The 20292-nt window shown below is 36.1% G+C and overlaps 1 protein-coding gene across 4 annotated transcripts in view; it reads right to left on the reverse strand.

Moving 5' to 3' along the window:
* Positions 1-1387: 1387 nt before the first annotated feature.
* LOC121872036 (mucin-12-like) overlaps positions 1388-20292 on the reverse strand; it is a 31208-nt gene continuing 12303 nt past the window's right edge. For 3 of the 4 annotated variants that reach the window (XM_042374683.1, XM_042374684.1, XM_042374681.1), the window contains 11 exons: positions 19734-19875; positions 18084-18299; positions 17661-17882; positions 16648-16763; positions 14354-14601; positions 13260-13402; positions 11788-12091; positions 9039-9136; positions 7043-7332; positions 5182-5301; positions 1388-2861 (listed from right to left, as the gene is read on the reverse strand). In XM_042374683.1, the coding sequence (XP_042230617.1) occupies positions 2670-2861; positions 5182-5301; positions 7043-7332; positions 9039-9136; positions 11788-12091; positions 13260-13402; positions 14354-14601; positions 16648-16763; positions 17661-17882; positions 18084-18299; positions 19734-19875 (2091 nt within the window). In that variant the 3' untranslated portion in view covers positions 1388-2669. The remainder of the gene's footprint in view (positions 2862-5181; positions 5302-7042; positions 7333-9038; positions 9137-11787; positions 12092-13259; positions 13403-14353; positions 14602-16647; positions 16764-17660; positions 17883-18083; positions 18300-19733; positions 19876-20292) is intronic. The other variant, XM_042374682.1, reaches the window with a different exon arrangement.

Consider the following 20292-nt stretch of genomic DNA (forward strand, 5'->3'; position numbering starts at 1 on the left):
TCTGCTCGAGTGAACATAATAACTCGTAACAACCTTTCCTTCGCTGCAGTGGTCCCTCCCTGCACCAATAGCATTTTTTCATCATGGCATAAGTACAGCCCCCTTCACTCAGATGAACAATCCACAAATATTCTTTTAATTTGATTCCATAGCATGATTACTATTATTAGTGTCCTTCTGTCAAATGTACACAAACACAGTGTTACCACACTGCACAAAACCTGACAAGCCCTGTCAATGCACTTGTGAAGGGGACTGTACATGTGGAGTTTTCAGACACATCACACAGAAAGACCCCTCACAACAGTAGAGTTGCCTTGACACCCAGAAAAATAAGTAGAATGTTATGGGAATCAGAGTAAGGGTAATGTTGAAGAACTAGTAGATTCACCAAGTGAATTTGGAAATGATAACAATTGTGTGAGCTTCAGCAATGGTGACTAATGAACTATTCCTCAGTGTAAAAGTGCATAGAGACCAGGAGGAAAATGAGATAGAAGTGCTTCTCTACCTGTTGTATGCATGGTACATTTTTTTTTGCACAATCAGCTATTTTGCAAAATTCCTGGCATGCATGCTGGTAATTTTGCAAAATAACTTACAAATAGGCTAAGCAAGGTTTAAAAGAAAAAAAAAAAAGGCCATCCTAACCTGACCTTTCACTTAACCTAACCAGGTTAGGTTAGTTTAGGTTGTCTGTTTGCAAGTTATTTTGCCAAATTACCGGTATGCATGCCAGGAATTTTGCAAAATAACTGATCTCGCAAAACAAAAAACAAAACCATAACATGTATACCGGGAAGGAGTGCATCACCAACATGTGCATGAGATGCTTGTGGTGCAGGAGACTTGAGTAGTGGTGATGATTTGAACCACAATATCATTGTGAAAAAACGATGGTATAATGCCACCATAAATAAACTGTTTGTTTCTGCCCATGCCCATAAACCTGTTCTGTATGATTATTGAAAGAAATATGACCATCTGAGGACACCTGTATTTGAGAAGTATAGGGACAGGTACAGTCGAGGTCAAAAGTTCGCTCCCTCCCAAAATGAAGCAACATTGACCTCAAACGAGATACAAGAGTTAGGGTAAGTCAGTTCGGAGACTCATTTTCACCACGGAGAGTAAACCTTTGTCTGCGACTGTACGAACAGTGTTAACATGATTCAAATCCACATTCCTCATAAGCCCAGCCCTATCACGTCTTAGTCTCAATTATTATAAAATGAAAATATGTAAAAAAAATTATCTTAGATACAGTAACTTGTTTTACTGTACTTTATTTCTCATCTTAATAAATGGTTTCTGTCTTACTGAAAATTTTCATTTGTCTAAAATGTCATGAGAGGAGGTGAGGGGTCAGGGAAGTGATACCTTGCGATACAACTTATCCTTTTATTCTCGGGTCAGATTACAAATTATATATTATATTTTTTATATTACCTGTATTGAAGATGTCATATTACTTATGATAAATTGTACAGCATAAGAGCCAGATCATACGAGAATATAATAATGATTCAATAATAAAAACATGTCCAAAGCTGGCCCACAGGGCTCTCATTAGGTGTACTACATCAAATCTCATCACACCATTGTATTCAGAGAGGCAATTTTATCCTTTTTACAATTTTACCAATTTTTAAAATCTCTAATCTTTCTCCGTCAGAACAAATAGTCCACGTAAAAAAAAAAAAGCCATAATTAAGGGGTTAAGTCAGAGCCAGCCATCAAAGTACTGTATGAGAATTAGTCCAGGTTGCAACCTGTAGACCCCGATGAATGAAAACAGGATTATCTTGGCCACAAGCCAGGCTATGACATGTCAGTAAGATAAATTCCAAATTCATTAATGAGGTCAAATGGTCCCAGAAACAAAGGATTTTTCAATATTCCAAAACCAAAAGTGGTGTACTGATTTTTTCCCCAGAAGATGACTCTACAGCTTTAAAAATTAATGGATGTTTTCAGTTACCTTTCTTAATGTACTTCAACTTTGCACTTAGCAACTTCATCATCACTGAGTAAGCACTTAAAAGTAATTAGACATACTAAATTAGTTTTAAGGTACAGACAACAAATTTATGTTAACTTTCATGAGTATTTAAGAAGTCAATGCTGAATTGTAAATTTTAACACACACAAAATGTCAACAAGATTGCAACCAATAAAATCTTGAAAACCCTGTAAGCCATGAGCTTCAAGAAGGCATAGACAATTTAAAACTTCACCGCGGTACTGCTTAACGGCAGCATTGGTGGCCTCCATGCTTCTATAATTTTCATGCCTTTTTCAGTACCACTCAATTACTCGTACTTGTAAATAGTTAGTCCAAAAGTCCCATTCTTTTCTTGAAAATTATACACTTGACAATGGTCACAAGATAAGAAAATTGGTAGTTTATTTCATAGGTAATGGTTTAGTAATGTCACTGATACAATATTAGATTAGACAAGTGGGAACTGTCTCCATAATGTACGATAAAAATATCCAATAGTCTTAAGTTTTACCATGTCCTAATAAATAAGTAGGGATCATTCTGGGTATGATAGTCTCTCTCATGAACATGACTGCTCAAAGAATAATAAAAATACTCTCTGATAATACTTTACTCTTAAAACTAATAATTTAGAATCTTACTTTTGTGAATTGGTTATCCAAGTTCAACTTTTTTCTTTCTTCCGAACACTCCGTTTACTGCTATATTTGGTCATAATGTCCACAATCTTACCTTTATGGTCAAAAAGTTTGTTCATTTGTGATCTTGCTTCTGTCATCTGATCTTTAATTATTTTTGATCGTTGAATGTTGGCTTTCACTAACTCAGACAGTCGATTTACATCTTTTTCAAAGTCCTGTAAATACGAAAAAAGACACTGAATGAGAAGGAAATTGCAAATCAAAAGTACCTCAGATTCAAAAGTCACAATGCTAATACAGTACCCTGTATGAGAAATAAATTTTCAAACAAGGATAACAATTAATAAGCATCTATATTTTTGGAAAAAATGGTGGGTTGATCCCAAAACACCCATTATTTTGCAGAGCTCAAAGCTAGATGACTCTTATCATACAGTATTTAAGTTGATAATTTACCTAATAGCCACCACACCTAGAGGTGGCTATGACAGGGCAAAGAAGTTGATGGTTTGTGTATGATCTCTTCATTGTTTTTGTCCTGGGCTATTTTGAAGTCTAGTGCCTTTCTTGCTTCCACAGCTTGTGCTGATACTGTTCCATAACCCTACTGCATGAAAAAATAAATTCTTAAATTTGTTGTGACAACATGACAAGCTTGAAGCTGTGACTTCCTGGGTTTACATCTTCCATCTCTATGAGGTCTGCCCTGTTGTGTCTTGGGTATAGAGTTGTCAGTCATAACTCTCTCAGTCTACTGAGGTAATCAAGACGATTTAATTCAGGAATAATCCTAGTAGCTCTTTTTAGAAGTATGGTCTCCATGCTCATTTACAGTAGTCCAAATGGGAACATAGAGGTTCATAATAGAGAAAAAACAATTTCATATTCAAAGGTATGATTTATAATTTCAAGAGTTTTTATTGGTTTTCTTTACTGCCGCTTCAATTTGCTACACTGCCTTCAGTGATTGATCATCATGATGCCTAGGTTTTCCCCTATCTTCAGATTCCAAGACTGTTAATGACAGAGTAGTTGTGATTGGGGTTATTGTACCCAACTTGCAGCCTTACAATATGCTATGTTAAAGAGCATTTGCCAGTCCTGTGGCCATTTGATAAGTTAGTGCAAATCTATTTACATGGTTGCAATATCCTCCTGACTTAACACCTTCCCATACATCTTCAAATTGCCTACAAACTTGATTATGTGGTTCGATATATTTTCATAAATATCATTAACGTAAATCACAAATTATGGGAGTGAGGACAGATCCTTGTGGTACTTGACTAAGAACCTTTTTCCACTCTGAATGTACTCCATTTATGACCATTCTTTGGTGCCTGTCTTTAAACTAATGTTTAATCCACCCCAATAGTTTGCCCATGATGCTATATGCCTGGACCCAAGATGAAAATTGAGCACATGGATTTTTGTCGAATGCCTTAAAAATTCCATGGACCTGTACAACACACCAAATGGTAAACCTTGGTCCATGTGGTATGTTAATGTTACAAGGTATGTGAACAAATTTTGTCAAACAAGATTTTCTCTACATAAAAACTTGCTGTGTTATGTTGATGAGACTGCTCAGTCAGGTGTTGGATAATGATATCCCTCAAATCTTTCTCAAATAGTTTGCAAAAGTGTGATGTTCAGCCCAGGTGATTAGCCAATAGTTTTATGCTGCATTCTTTCTACCCATCTTGAGAATCATGAGTGAAATTGGCTGACTTTCAGTTCCTTTATCAAGGGATTTTCTGAATACTGTAGTTGCCTTAGTGCAGTGCAAATCCTGTTCACCACCACCTTTATCACTTTAGTTTGTGCTCCATCCATTCCAGGACCTATGATCTTCCAGTTTGACATCTTTTTTTTTTCTTTATCACTGATTGCAACGTTCCTGAGTCAATTTTCAACCCTTGGAGTACAGTAACCTTCCCGTTAGCCAGGATACCAGATCACAGGAACTCTCCAAATTATGGGTAGGGGAACAAGTTTCCTCAGATGAAAATCAGTTGCACTTCCCCAAAAAATTCCAAGAAAATCTCTCCCAACCTCTCTCTTCTGAGCCTGGGAAATTTTTTTCTAAGTTCCAAGATATTGCATTATGCTCCAAGCCTCCAACACATCCTCATGTGCCAGATGTGTAGGTGGCTTAGCTGCTGGATCGCTTAGTTCATATTCTGCTGACATTGTAGAAGGATGTTCCTTCGCTAGCTGCTGTTTTTGCTACTTAGGAATACACGCCACTGAGCAGTAGTAAATGTCAATGTATATAAGGATGATATATGTAGCATGGAACCATTAATAAGGATAGTTTCAAATTGATATGCATTCATACATTAACTGACATATTCATCAATCATCATACAATACTAACACAAGCATCCCACAAATCTATCACAGTTTGGGAAAAGCATTTTGGTTCCACTAAGAGCACTGACATATGTACTAGCAAAGGAAAAAACGAAAAACAAAATGTGAGATCACAGAAGAGAAATAGAGATTGGAGAGACTATAGAGGAAATAGGTTACCTTGTATGGTTTCCTTGGGTGAGTTCGTTTTTCTAGTGACCCGAGGAGCATATGAAGGCGATCAACCACTTCGGTTTCCAATTCCACTAAGTCGTCTACTTGACCCGATAAATGAACAATCTGTTAAAAGTTAGGTTTAAAGGTGATTTAAAAGTATTCTTTGAACCCAAAATTAATCATGAAAACAGACTTAAAAATAATGTTTAATTAAATTCCAGCCCATCTTAACAAGTTCCTAATGATTAACCCTTGTGCCCCGGGTGACGTTCCACAACGTCCGCCTATTGTCCTGCCATTTTTTTTTAACTATTTTTGGAAAAGTTGATTTTTTCCTCGATTTAACCCAGCAGGGGGGAGGGGGGGTTACTGCCAGCAGCACCCTAACCCGGGGCTTAAGGGTTAAATGTTGGCACAATATCATAAATCATGTGGAGATTTGTCTGTGTTAAGAACTTTTATGTGTTGTTGGTGTTAAGAGCTCCTAGGTGGTGTTTGTGGTTAGAGCACATATGTGTTGTTTATGGTAAGAGCACATTAGATGTTTTAAAACTATTTATGCATCATATTCGGATACACAGAGACTTAATATAAACCAGTGTATAATGCAGATAACATAACTCTATGTGAAACAAATGACTTATACTGAAAATTTCTTCTTATATATAATGAAAGCATAACCTATGTGTAATCCACTTCATCACTACTGAAAGTGAAAGTAGGTTCCAAACACACCCGACTGTGGCTTTGAGATGGATACACATGTTGCCATTGAATCATGAAATGAAACTGTAAAATTTGTGAGAAAATCATTTCGGTACTCTAATGTGAAAGAAATAAAATAAATATAATATAAAACTATAAAAAAAGAAAAATGATGAGCATGAGTGTGAACAGTATTCTTCGTGGGAGGTGAACTTATGGATGGATGTATCACGCTAACTCCAATGTGAAGTCACAGCATAGCAGCCACACATCACTCAAGTCAGCTGGCTGGCTGCCAGACTCAACATGTCTACCCTTAGAGTCACCCATAGGATAGTTCAAGGGCAGAAGGAGCCCTTTTTAATATAAAATATGTGCTCTATCATTTTTGTTGTTTAGTACAGCAGTTTTGTTCATTTTTGGCATATGTAAAATACAGAATAACAAAGGCTTGGAAGCAATTACCCTTGCACATTGTTAAAACTACATATGACAAGCTGGGCAGTTAAATGGTCCAGTACCTGTACTAAAGACTACTTAAGCAAATTGTGTTTACTGTAAAAATATCTTAAATGCAAGAGACAAGGAGCAATGGTATTTGTAGAAAAACTGTATAGGTCATATTTAAGGTCTGGGTCTGGACCTGTATAAGCTAGCTTAGGCTTAAGCTATTGTAATAGAAGTAGGCCTATGAAAATGAAAACAAAATATATGAAAATGGAAATGCAATCAGCCTCAAAGTTTTTGTATTAAGGTTCCTCTACATGAACAAACAGGGTAAGATTCACAATCAATTAGTAGATCAGGAGAGTAATAACTATACTCTCTTCACACCGTGCTTGCAACTGGGTCAAATCAAAGGAAGCTCATGATTGGTCAAGTCACACCGGGTGAATTCGCAGTGACTAAACAGCAAACACCGCCATTATTTTAATTTTGCCTTTTTCCCTTCAAAATATTTATGGTATCAATGTGTTTCAATATATTAACTCAATGCACCTCATTCTGCCAGTCAATCAAAAGCACTGATAAAATTTGCTCTAGGCTCTGGTGTAAACCTCATGTGAATGAAGAGTAGTCTTCCATAAAATATCCATAGAAATCATGTAAATAAGTTATTAACAGCTATAAATTTGCAACTATGTATTTAATTTCTTACCTTCCATCCATTAACTCGCTGAAGTGCCATCTTCTGGTTTGCGATTTCATTTACTGTCATTCTTTTCTCATCTTTTGGTTTAACATCAGTATGTCTAATAAAGTGGTTATGTCGGGGCTTCCAAGTTTGGCGAAAACTACTTAACAGAGACATTGTGGGTCTGTTAGTGAGGACTACAGTGGTATTGACTGTGTTACCACCACTACCACCTCCACCACAGCTTCCACCACTGCTCCCACCACCTGGCTCTGACCAACCACCGCCACCTTCATCATCACTCCCTTCCAAATCTGGAAAGGTGTATTAAGAAATTTCATAGTAAACAATGAATATTGCTTGATAAATAACAAAATAGACAACTTGAACTGTAATAGTAACAATAATAATTTTCAGAGAATAATTCCAGACAATGGTGGGTGATTATGGATGCCTAATAGTCACCTGACGTCACTGTAAGCACCCGAGTCACTTAGTATCATTATGAGTACCTGTGAGCCATTTAGTGTCATTATGATTACCTGTGAGTCACCTGAGATATTATGATTACCTGTGGGCATTCCCTGGCATCATTATGAACACTTTGAACATTTGTGAGACACTTGCATTCTTTAAGAATATTTGCAGGACACATGGAACCAAAATGAACAAGTGTGACATTTGGCATCATTATGAATATTTCTAAGATAACAGGGATCACTATGAACACTTGTCATTTTGAGCAAATGTATCACACCAGGCATCAATTGAGTGTGTATGAAACATGAAATCACAAATGCCTTTGAGACATTATCATGAACACTTGTGACATTATTATTAGCACCTGTGGGACACCTGAGGTCATTACAAACACCACCTTGTCCCATACCTCAGTTATCCTATCTCCATCTCCCCCCTCATACAAGATTACCCTCTGGTGTGAGGGCCTACTGTAGCCTAACCACAAACCTCTAACCTCCTCCATCTCATGAGTAAAAATGAACAGAGAGAAAGATTAAGAACAGAAGAAAAGAGAATTAAAGAAAGAAAAAGTAAAAGTAAAGAATCAAGAAATATAAAAAGAAAAGGTAAATAAAATATAATTATTGTTACAATACTTTTCTCTTGGAATTGAAATATAAAGGGTGTAACTTAAGTACTTCCAGGATAACAGCAAAACACCAAAATAGCAACCCATAGTTGCCAATTAACTTGCACTGAAAAAATGTGATTGAAAATTTCCAAGCATCATTATGATGAACCATAGATTCGGAATCAGCATGCTCAGGAGTGCCTATAATGAGATTTTAAACAAAATCTAATTTTGGGTCAGGAGAGAGAGAGAGAGAGAGAGAGAGAGAGAGATCCAGCTTCATTAAAAGCAACTGAGACACTTGGTTCTATATTAAGTACCCAGGGTGCATTTGGGGTTACTCTGAGTATATTAGGAGTATTTGTGAAATACAGTATTAGGTAGTATCATGAAATCTGTCTGGTATCCTTACATACAGCAGTGTCATTAACCCCTTCACCATGGGATGTCACTTTCAACGTTTTATTTGGCTAATGCCATACAATATTATTCAGCAGAGACCCCCCTGATGACTAATATCAGTTATATTCCAGCAGTGGTCAATATAAACAATGATATAAATGGAATCATAATAAGCACTTGTCAGTGGTTAAAAACCAACTAGTGACTTTAAAATCCAAGATGATGATAGAAGTAGAAACTTGTCACCGCTACCACTGAGACACCTGTCATAATTATGAGGAGTAATAGTATAACTTGCTTCAACATCACAAAGATTCATGGGAGCTTGTCAGAGGTTGTGGGAGATCCCAATAGGATGGGTTAAGAAGTGTTTAGAAGGCTCAGAAAGAGAATAGTACAGATGAAAATACCACAAAATTGTCCTGGAAAAGAGAGATACACAGATACTAAAATAATTAGAGTATGATAGAATATGACCATCAATGTACGATTAAGTTTTCTCAAGTTTAATTCAGTTTTACTAACCTTGATGGTCTTCAGCCAACTCCCTCTTGTTTTTCTTGAGTGGTGGATGGTCCATGTCATCCTCACTAGAACGGGCTTCCTGCAGTTCATTACCCATTCTGTAGAAAACATAAATACTTAATACCAGGATATTAACTAAAAGATTTCCATTAATTACTCCTAATGGACAACGGAGAAATCTTTCAGTACAAATGGGGAATATAGCTACAGCACATACAGTATGATAACGGAGATAATGGTTAATAACTCAAAGTGCTGTACTAGAATATGTATGTAAAAACCACGTGGTTCTTGTAATACTAAGAGATCCTTAACCCATTCACTACTGGATGCCACTTTTAATATTTTATTTGGCTAACACCAGATGATTTTATTCAGCAGAGGGACCCATCGTATTCAAGGGTTAAGTTCATAGGATGAGGCCCCCTTAGTGTCAGCCTGGGTTAATCCTTTTAGATAAACAGTTCACCACTAACCCACCATACTTAAGTGACAGGGACATACAGTGGCCTGACATGAATGGGGGATGATGTTAAGTGTTACTGGGTCAGTACTGTAGAAAGCAAATTTTACCAAGGAGCACTTAATGTTAATGGACGAGTTGATGGTTCTGGGTAAACACAAGAAATACACTCGCCAGGTTCATAGAGTGGTACGGTATATATAATTTGTAATAAAAGTTTAAAGTCCTGCTATAATAGTCGAGATAAGTTTATTTCTCGAGAAACAGGGCTGCCATTTGCAATGCCGTCACTACCTTCAAACTCATGGCTGCAGTCGGAAGTAGTAGAAAGGATGGCTTCTTCAGACCCCAAATGCCACGTTCAGGTAAGTTTTACGGGTATTTTTTTTATGGTCTAAGTCATGAAGAAATGTGCCATGAAGAGCAGCTTCAAACATAGGTTGGATGGATATATGAGTGGCAGGGGTTGGGGGGTAAATGGGACTGCCCAGTATGGGCCAATAGGCCTGCTGCAGTTTCCTCCATCATTATGTTCTTTTGGATATAAAAAACTCCCATGTTCACACCAACTCAGCTGTCATGTATTCTTACCAGGTAGACTTTCTTTCTCTCTCTCTCTCTCTCTCTTTTTTTTTAAAGTGCATTTACAGTGTATATCAGTACTGTACTAGATGGAGATACGAGTAAATTTAGAAGTAATGATGTTCTGGACTTTGTTTTGAGAATGCCTAATGCTATGTAAATATGACAACATAGTGCTGTTATTGTTTTAGTGATTCTTGAATAAACCACTGGGATATATCATCATTTATTTTAATTAATGGGTAAAATTTTACTTTAACTACCATGAGTATTTGGATGCTATATTGGGTAAATTTTAAGTTTTGGTCATCCCTGTACTTAGACATGCAGACTGGGTTGTTTTTCTGATGGTTTGTGATGTGTTATGAACGATTTAAACCTTCATTTCTATTGGAAATCACTAGTTTTGAGTTACTACCCACCCTTACTGATGTATGTTAAGCTAACCTAAACTATGATCTGTATTTTCTTATGCGATCAAAAAAAATTTTGCGACAGAAATCCTGTAGAGATAATGTGTCTTATTGTTCAAAGAACTTAATCCCATAGTTAGAATCTAAAGGTTCCCCAGATGGCCAAGACCAAAACAATACTAATATTGTTTGGAATGTTTATTACTATGAAATTTGTTGTATGGGCAGCTAATGTCCACTGAATTAGTTTATGTGCTTAGTAATATTTATATATTCAAAATAGTATTAATGTGTTGCACAGTAAAGCACAATTAATTATCTACCGTAATAATATTTATTTACAGAGCCGATCAGCCGAGAAGGTTGGACAACTACAGCTGGCTGCGTCCTGGTGGGCGGCTCGCCCCAGCCAGTGATGTCACAACCAATCACAGGGCTTTTCGAAGTCACGTGACTTTTTAGCAACTTTAACACTTATTTTGTACACTTTTTGGCCCAATTTATTTAAAAATATCATTACCATAGTGAATTTAAGCATTTTCTTTACCCAATGACCTGCCATCTTACGAAAACTTCTGACCACCAACTCGTCCATTCTGGTGTCCTACATACTGTACTCTGTGGTGCAATGTATAACACGTTATACTGAAAATATTGGGGTACTACAGTACCCTCTTCCCACATCCATATACTGGTGTGGCACACACAAGAGAACAGACTAACCATGAAGTATGGGGCGGGAGATGCGTATCTACCAATGACAAGACATAATATTTCCAACAACCAAGATAACTAAATTTCGATTATGAATCTTAAAACAAGGGTCACCAATAATTTTATGTGAATAAGTGAGCTTGCAAATATGGAGTTCGCAGATACGGGGGGGGGAATAAGCATGTGTGTCCCCCACTGAAAATACTCATGACATAAGAATCCTTTGTGCAATAACAAATGACTAAATAGAACTCCTAAATACTTAGAATGGGGGAAGTATGGGAGGATGAAGTCCTAATTAGCTCGGGAAAAGGTTAAGTGGAGCCTTAAATTTTCCAATACCATTTACAGTAGTTGAATCTGATACAAGAGGTTTAAAGCCACAATATAAGTGTAGAAGTCCAATATCTACTATATACTGTACCTGGTACCAATGACAATTTTTGTGAAATAAGAACAGATTAGATTCTACTACGGGAGGGTGTATAGTAGCCAGACTTTTGTTACCAGATAAAAATTATAATAACATACTGATTGATGGTCAGAATACATATTTGTTTTAAACAAAATGACTCACAATTGTTGCTTCCTGGGTTTTTTCCTTGGCGAGAGCCCATCAGCTAAAATTTGAGCAGCCCCGTGCAAACCAGTGACAGAGAGATGTGGTTGTGGCACTGTTAGTGTGGTAGTAGTGATAGTGGCTGTCAAATGGCCAGAACTATCTGTAGCAGAAATGGAGTGTGATGGTGGTCTTGGAAGCACAACTGTAGCATCCTCTGGCGGCTCCTGTTTGATTCCCGGAGGGGTTCGAGTGCCGCTGCCACTCCCCGGTGCTGTGTTGCCATCTAGTTCTTCTATTTGAAGACCTGATAAGGAAGAGTCTTGAGAGCACAAGAACAGTGACTGTTAGTATCCCACATCAAGAACACACACATACACCATAATTTACAAAGCAGAGATATTTGTTTCAGAACAGGAGTCATTTCCTTATTTGATATACTGTACAAAGCAAAGCAATTATCATAGACTTTTATATGCAAAGCAATTATTACATTGTTAAGAAAAATATAAGCAAATAAAATGCCAATAAAAAATATACCTGACCCATAAACAAACAACATGCAAAGCAGCTGCCTCTCAACAGTGAGCAGTTCCTAAATTTAAAGTTGAGTAAAACATGCATATGTTCAAAAATTAATTTGCTTACCCTTAGGACTCTCCATATACTGTATTATATTTGTTACACACCCATGAGCTCAAAACATGTACTTTTCAACAGGTTTCCAACTTATACTATACAGAACAAAAGAAGAGAGAGAAACTAATGAAAGCTATCAAGTAATGATGAGTTTTGCAAATGTTAAAGTAGAGATGTACTGTATACTGTACACGTCACTAATCAGTAGTGGGAAAATGGAAGACATACTGTACACATTAATTATTTCCATCATAAGTAATTATGAAACCGTGATATGAGGTAAATAAACATCAACCAGGGCTAGCTGTAAAGCCAGTCTTTTTTACAAGAATATGTAAAGGTTTCCATAATACCCATTGAAGTCTTTTGTGGACTACAGCAAATGTTTAACAAGATCACCCAAATTAGTTCCTCAAATATTTTTGAAGTTGTAAGAATTTTCCTTTGTTTTAATGTCAACATGCAAAGTTTCAGTTGAAAGCACATATTACAACAATCTGCATTTTACCATTAGCAAGAAGGAAGGGACATGACAAAGTCTTAAGTCCCACTCATTAAATCTGGCATATGATCAAAATAAACTTGTCTGCTTGTCACCTAAAATCTTTCACAAGCTATCTTTTACTGGCTATGCTAAGGGACTTCATATTGTTTACAAGGAAATAACAGTTTCACATTCTATCTGCATTACTTCTAAAATTGTCAGAAAAACAATCACTTTGATGCCATGCTGTCATTCCTCAATCCTAAGAGGCTTTGGGTTAGTAGTTCTTCAACAATACAGTTTGGCATAAGTGAGGAAAAAGTCAGTTTGCTGGATACCATAACATATCAAAATAATTTGTACTTACCAGGTGAAGAATTAGCAGATATGGTTGTGGAGCCAGAAGATGCATTTCCATTACCCCGTGAATCTGGTCGTTTAGGAGATGGAGGGGAAGGCATGGGCAAGGAGAGTGCTGCAGTCAAGTTTTTGGTTGCTTTCAATGGAATTCTGCATGCAAAAAAAGAAGAGAAATCTGATTGTTCAACACATATTAGCATTGTAATCAAAGAAAGTTTCTTATTTATATAAGTGAGAAATTATGAAGCCTGATCTTTTATGCCTATTCATGAAAAACATAAATGCTGTTAATGCAATGTAAGTGAGATGGTGATCATTTGATAGAATAAAGTGAAAGTTACCTGAAGCAAAAAGAACACATCAGATGTATTCTTGTAATATTAAATCGGGAGCAGTGAATCAATATCTCTCAAATGAGCCAAGTCAAGATACAGTGGGGTATGCTATAACGAATCTAATTGGTTCTAGAACCTTGTTCGTTATAGCATTCGTTTGTTATAGGATTAATCCGTTCCAGGCCCCCAAATACAACCACTTAACACTGAAAAATATAATATAAAATTGTAAAAATTGTAAAAAAGTGCATAAATATGCATCTAAACCCCTGAAATAAAGAATAGCATTAATATTTGTAATAATAAAACAATAAATTAGAAAAAAAAAAAAACATTAAATTATGTTCGTTGTAGGAGTTTCGTTCGTTATAGCATTCTCAATTTTATAGGTAAAACCGTTCGTTATAGGAATATTCGTAGTAGGATCCGTTCGTTATAGCATACCCCACTGTAATATATACTACACAATGACTCAATTATTGGCTAATTACATATTGTCAATTTTATATATATATATATATATATATATATATATATATATATATATATATATATATATATATATATATATATATATATATATATATATATATATATATATATATATATATATATATATATGCATATATATACAACATTTAGTGACAAACAACACTATCCAAGAAATTTTGAAGTAAAACATATCTGAGACCTAAACTAGTCACACGGAAAATCTCATATTCAATCAGATGCCATTTACAGAACTAGTAAAATCAACTTCATTTACCCATCATTATCTGGTCGCTTTCTTAAAATAGATGGTCTGGGAGATGAATTGGGTTTCATAGAAGGCATTGGCACATTCCCTTGAGTAACTTGAGCTTCTCCTATTTGTCCTGGCCCATTTACTCCCCCACCACCAGCCATATTTGTATTAGATGGTCCAGCTGTTACACGCAAACCTCCACCTTGCATACTGGCAGGAACATAGTGTGTGGAACTTAAGGTGTGAGGCACTAGAGTTGTTCCACCAACCTGGTACAGTAATAGGAAAGATTAAGTTAAAATTAACAGCTTGTTTGTGGCTGAAAATCTAAAGCCATTACGAGCTTCTGGTAAAAACAAAAGATCATAAAACTTATGTGGACTATTATAAAAATCTGCATATTACTGCAGTACTCTCATATAAACTCAGGGAAAGTTCACAGTTCTGAAAAAAATGTCTAAACAGGATCAATATGCCATTGGATATGATAAACATCCATGAAAACTGGGGATTACAAAATGTTCAAAGACAGTGAATAATCATACTGTTATCACGTGTTGCTATTAATATATACATTATACTCTCTACACACACACAGATACTTCTTTCCTTTAGGGGATCATCACACTGGAACCTTTTTTATAGTTATGGATGGATTTATATGAAATTTTAACACATTAGAATATAATGAATAAACAGTAGAACGTCGATTTAAAGCGATTCAATTTTTTATTATTGATTTAAAGCGACACCCACAATTAAGGACAATGTTTTAATTTAAAGCGAATCTTTCCTATTGTGTGCGAGTCAATCTGGCGCATTATATTTTAAAATTCGTGCCTAATGTTTCTCTGGGCACGCTACACTGTCCTAAGGGCAAAGCTGTACTGTACATGTACTCAAAATAATGTACTAAATGATTACTCAAATTTTTGTCTAGTGCAAACTATTGCATGATTATATTCAAATTAATCACCATCTTATATGAATTCCAGCAATGTAAATTATATTCTCCCCGGTCACTTCTGTGACATTTTATAAACAAAAACTCAATCTAAAGGACACAAATAAATACTTCACTAGACCTTTGGGCCCCAACTGTCAAACGTGTCACTGTCACCCCCCCCCCTCCCCCCATCTTCCCAGCCAGAGTTGGGTGGTTATAGGCTTACAGTTTTTATCTTATATAATATCATACAGTAGTCTAAAGTTAGGAGAATATAATTTGCATTGCTAGAATCCTTGCAAGACAGCGAATAATGTGAATATAAACGTCATATATTTTGCACAAGATAAAATTTTTAGCCCTTGCATAAAATTAGTTAGAACTAAAATTTGTATGTCTCATGCGAACTATAGCATGTTTATATTCAAACTAATCACTATCTTATAAGAATTCTAGCAATGTTAATTATATTCTCCCAGGTCAGTTCAGTGACATTTTATAAGAGAAAAACTTAGTCACTCTTAAGAACAGATAAATAAATAAGCACTAGACCTTGGCATCAACCGACAAACATATCACCTCACCTCCATCCCTCCCCCCATCTTCCCAGCCAGTAAACAGACCATTTCACATCCCTTAATTTTAGCTGTGTTGATTTAGGAATGTTTCTTTTAACGTAATACTACAAAAAACAATGTTTTGTTTATTCTAGAAGATAGGCTGAGGTGCATCTGGGTAGACTGTCAGTCTTTTTAGTATTTTGTGTTTCTCTCAAGTACCAAACTAAATTATTCCATTGAATCAACACTTCGATTTAGTACGAATTCGGTTTAAAGCGACCTCTCTTGGAATGTATCTTGCGTTATATCGGCGTTCTACTGTATTGATAAATATAAAGCAACAAAAATATATCAATAAAAGAATGTAAATACAATGTGGGTGACAAAACACTCCAATTGTTCAGTTCATTACCCTTTTTGCTCAACTCACTACACAAAGTCAGAATTAATCTTATTATCAACTCTTAACAACCACTGCCATTGAAAATTGGAAAATACCTAGCTATATACTTTTATAGATGGTAATATCCCATCTGTTCAATATGCTCCATGTTATTTTATTATTTCAACCTAAATGCAGCAGTAGTTAACAGGTTCTTTTCAAGGGTGTAACAGCTATTATATGATTCAGCTGTGTCAATTTTTAGTCTTGTAATACTTTAATATTCATATAGAGTATTCAACTTCCTTGCTAAATATATTGTTAAATTATTCAATTGTTAATGAATCCAACATAATCTAACCTCCTTATAATACAGAAAAAATAAATAAAATAAATCAGTACAACACAACAAAAGTTTTATATATACCTGGTAAGTGTTCTGTCCTTGTTCATAGTAATAAGGTGGTGTAATGCTGTACTGTGGCATTGTTGTCACTACTCGCTCTCCCTGGCCCACTGTAACACCACTAGTTACTGTAACACCTGCAAAGTTAAGCACTGTAAATAATATTTATACAGCAAATCCTTGGAAATCAGTCACCAGGAATCTTAAGAATCCAATAAATGAACATTTCCCCATCCAATATTCACAATTTACTGTACATGCAGTCTTCACATGTATGAAATTTATAAATTAGTTTAACACTTCACAATACATTATGTATTTTCACTGCTACTTTGGATAGCATCATCAACCAAATAGGGTTCATTGTGCAGGTACTATTCTTTTCCCCACCCAGGGCATCATTCAGGGACTGTCCTTTGTACAATATTGAGTGAATTCTGTACCCGTACAGTATTTGATTGTGTGACTGGATGTTATAACTGCCTATATATTAGTGGAAACCTCAATTCCTGTGCAAATACTGTTATGATGTGTTATCCCTAAAACTGTGGTGTTAAGTAAAAGAACTTTCAAAATGTTTCATTACAGACAAGTCCTTTGTACAGGTATAAGACTTTGTTCTAAGATTGCCAGAATAATATTGGTTAACAGTTCCAGTCATCCTCAAAGGAACTTGTGTTTTCCCCTTAGAGTTCAATTCCCTGTGACAGAGACTGGAGACCTACAGCTTTGTAAACCCTTTAATGTGGTTCAGTTCCCATTAACATTTTATGCACTGTTAAGAAAATGAATTAACCGAGTTGTGTTATCAAGCAGTATATTCATTCAGCAACCTCCTTGGCTGTATCAGAAAAGTACATTTGTTCTTTACTTCTCCAAACACACATAATTATAATCATGTAATAAATTCCTCTTTCCTGGTCCTCTGGATCCCCGCTCAGGATAAAATATCCTAATAAGAATACCGCACATATAGGTACACGCAGTTCTTCACAAAAATGTAACAAAACCAATGAATTGGGTGAACAACATACCAGCATGAGCACGATGCAAGAACACACTAGTGTGAGCAGGTTGACCATCAGCTGCCTGACCTGGGGACTGTGCCCGTACTTGTCCGTGAGATGGCCTTGGTGTAGTGGCTACTGATATTGGTCCCTGGGAGGGTGTTGTGGCTTGCTGAGGAAGAACTTTGGCCACTGGTATTGCTGCTCCACCCATGACACGACCTACACCACCACCTACAACACTTCCACCTGATGGCAGAACATGAAGTTATTTAGAAAAATAATATGAAAGCTGCATTTCAAAGGCTCTTTTTCATAAATAAATATTAAATAACTATGACCGAAATGGAATCACTGTCCGCTAAAATCAGGTATGTCTCATATTGCCTTGAATGTGATCCAACAGTATGTATACACACAAAAAAGTATAAGATTTTTTTAGACTACAACCTCTGTGTTGAACACTGGTAGAATGTTGCTGCTGAACTGTGTGAGTGTTGACCTGAGCCTTCTGGGTAGCTACACCAGCCAAGCCAGAGATCTGAGCCAAAGCCAGAGGTGGTCCCTGTGCTGGCTGTGTGATCACTTTTGGGCCATCAGAAAATGTAACAGTCTGGGCCTGAACACTTGGTTTGTTTGTCTGATGTGCAGCTACAGGTGTTCGCACTGAAAATAAATAAATCAAAATTAAAACTCCCAATGGCTCTGTAGTTATTTGAGACTGTATCATAGTATAACAGAGAAAATTAACTTGTTAAAAATCAAATAATGAATCTTTTAGGCCATTAATCCTTTCACGTGTATATTTCGAGGATCACCGGTCTTCACCTCCAAATATCAGAAAAAATCATTGCAATAGGTTCATAGTCATGTTGTAGCTCTCCCAAAAAACTCAATTTGCTCATATCCCAAGACTAATCAAGCCTGAAATTCTTTCACATGAGTACTTTTGGTAACAAAAAGTCTTCATCCCCAATAGTTTCAGAAAAATTAACTTGACTTCAAACAAAGAATATTTTTTATTATCTCGGTTCTCAACATACGAATTGTTTTAACCTACCAAAAAATAATCATTATTTACGTCTTTTGTTTGTGAAGTGTTTATTGAGAGGTACTCTGTAAATTTCGCTCTTTTTTTTTTGCAAATTTAGCTGCTACCCATATATACTGTATGAAAAGAATAAGTAAAAAGAATGTTTTGCAGTGAGGACTAATAACGGTTTATACCAGCGCTCTCTGTTTACATCACGTGATCAGTTGAATCGCGCGGTTTCTGTCGATTGCTCCGTGATTTTCGCTGTTTTCTCCAATTTTGTTGTGTTAATGATTAACATAAAAGAGGTCTATAAGAATGCAACTATCGCGTTGCAGCCCGCGCCACCCTAGCAACTGCCTGGGCTGCTAATGTGTGCTTTTTTGGGTGGTGCTGCCACCTGTCGAGTCAAGATAATGGCCTCTACCTCTACTGGGAGTCCTACTGGTGCTGGTGGGGATGGAACAGACTCACCTAAGCGGCCAAATAAGGAATAGGAGAAGCGGGACTATCATAAGAGAGTTAAGTTTGCCAAGTACTCGATGCAGGATAAGCAGCGTGTGATTAAGTTACTTGAGGGAGGCCTAAAAACTAGTTTCCAGAAAGCACAATCAGGTCAATAAAGGCAGAATTTGTATCATTTCGAAGTTATAAATGGGAAAATCAGAGGTTGATGTAGAGTGGCCAGTCTATATTGTTATTTTTCCCATTAGTTTATGTATTTGCATTTGGCGAATTTGAATTTGGCGCAATTTTTCCAGTCTATATTACTCGCGAAATACAAGATCTTACTGTACTACATTCAGCCTCAAGTCATAGTTGGAGTTTCAAAATAAAAAAATAAAAAAACAAAAAAACATCAAATTGAACAGTTCTACACATGAGGTGACAATACTCACAGCCTCAGTCCATATCTGTAAAAGACTGTTTTTATATTGCTTCACTTCAATCCCTAGCATAATAATCTTGTTATAAATTATAGTATCTGAATGTTTTTTCTTAACGTTATGTAGCAATGTAATCGGCTCAACACTCAATCTTTACCACAATGTAAAAATTGTAATTACCAATGGGTGTTTTGAGAGGGACATGATGGTCCTGATGTGTCCGCTGCATGGTAGGATGATGTGTCAAAATGGCACCCGGTGTTTGACCAGAAGGGGAAGTCATTGCTATTGCTCCAATATTTGTACCAGCTTGTGATGTAATCTGTATTTAAAAGTCATGAGATAATACATATCATGATGATGCCTAAAACAAGCCATAAGATAAAAAAAATGATCATCCCAAACCATGTTATAAAACCAGTAGAATCTTGTACAGTATCAGTATACCTTACAAAAGACTTCACTCACACTTGAGGGCAGCACAAGTGTGAGTGAATATACATTATTTCCCTCACCCTATCCATTTACCATACACTATATCCATTATCTATTTCCCAATATTTTTGTTCAAAGAACCTTTGCTACTTTCTGTAAATGCATAAATATCAAATGAACACTATAATTACCAAAACCCCAAAGAACTTTCTAAATATGGTATACACCGTCCTTGATACCTTACCTCTCCTGGCATTCCTCACACTTGAGGGTAAATTACTATTAATCTTTGGAAAATCATACA

Source organism: Homarus americanus, unplaced genomic scaffold (genome assembly GCF_018991925.1).
Source record: "Homarus americanus isolate GMGI-L3 unplaced genomic scaffold, GMGI_Hamer_2.0 scaffold51476, whole genome shotgun sequence".
Lineage (NCBI taxonomy): Eukaryota > Metazoa > Arthropoda > Malacostraca > Decapoda > Nephropidae > Homarus > Homarus americanus.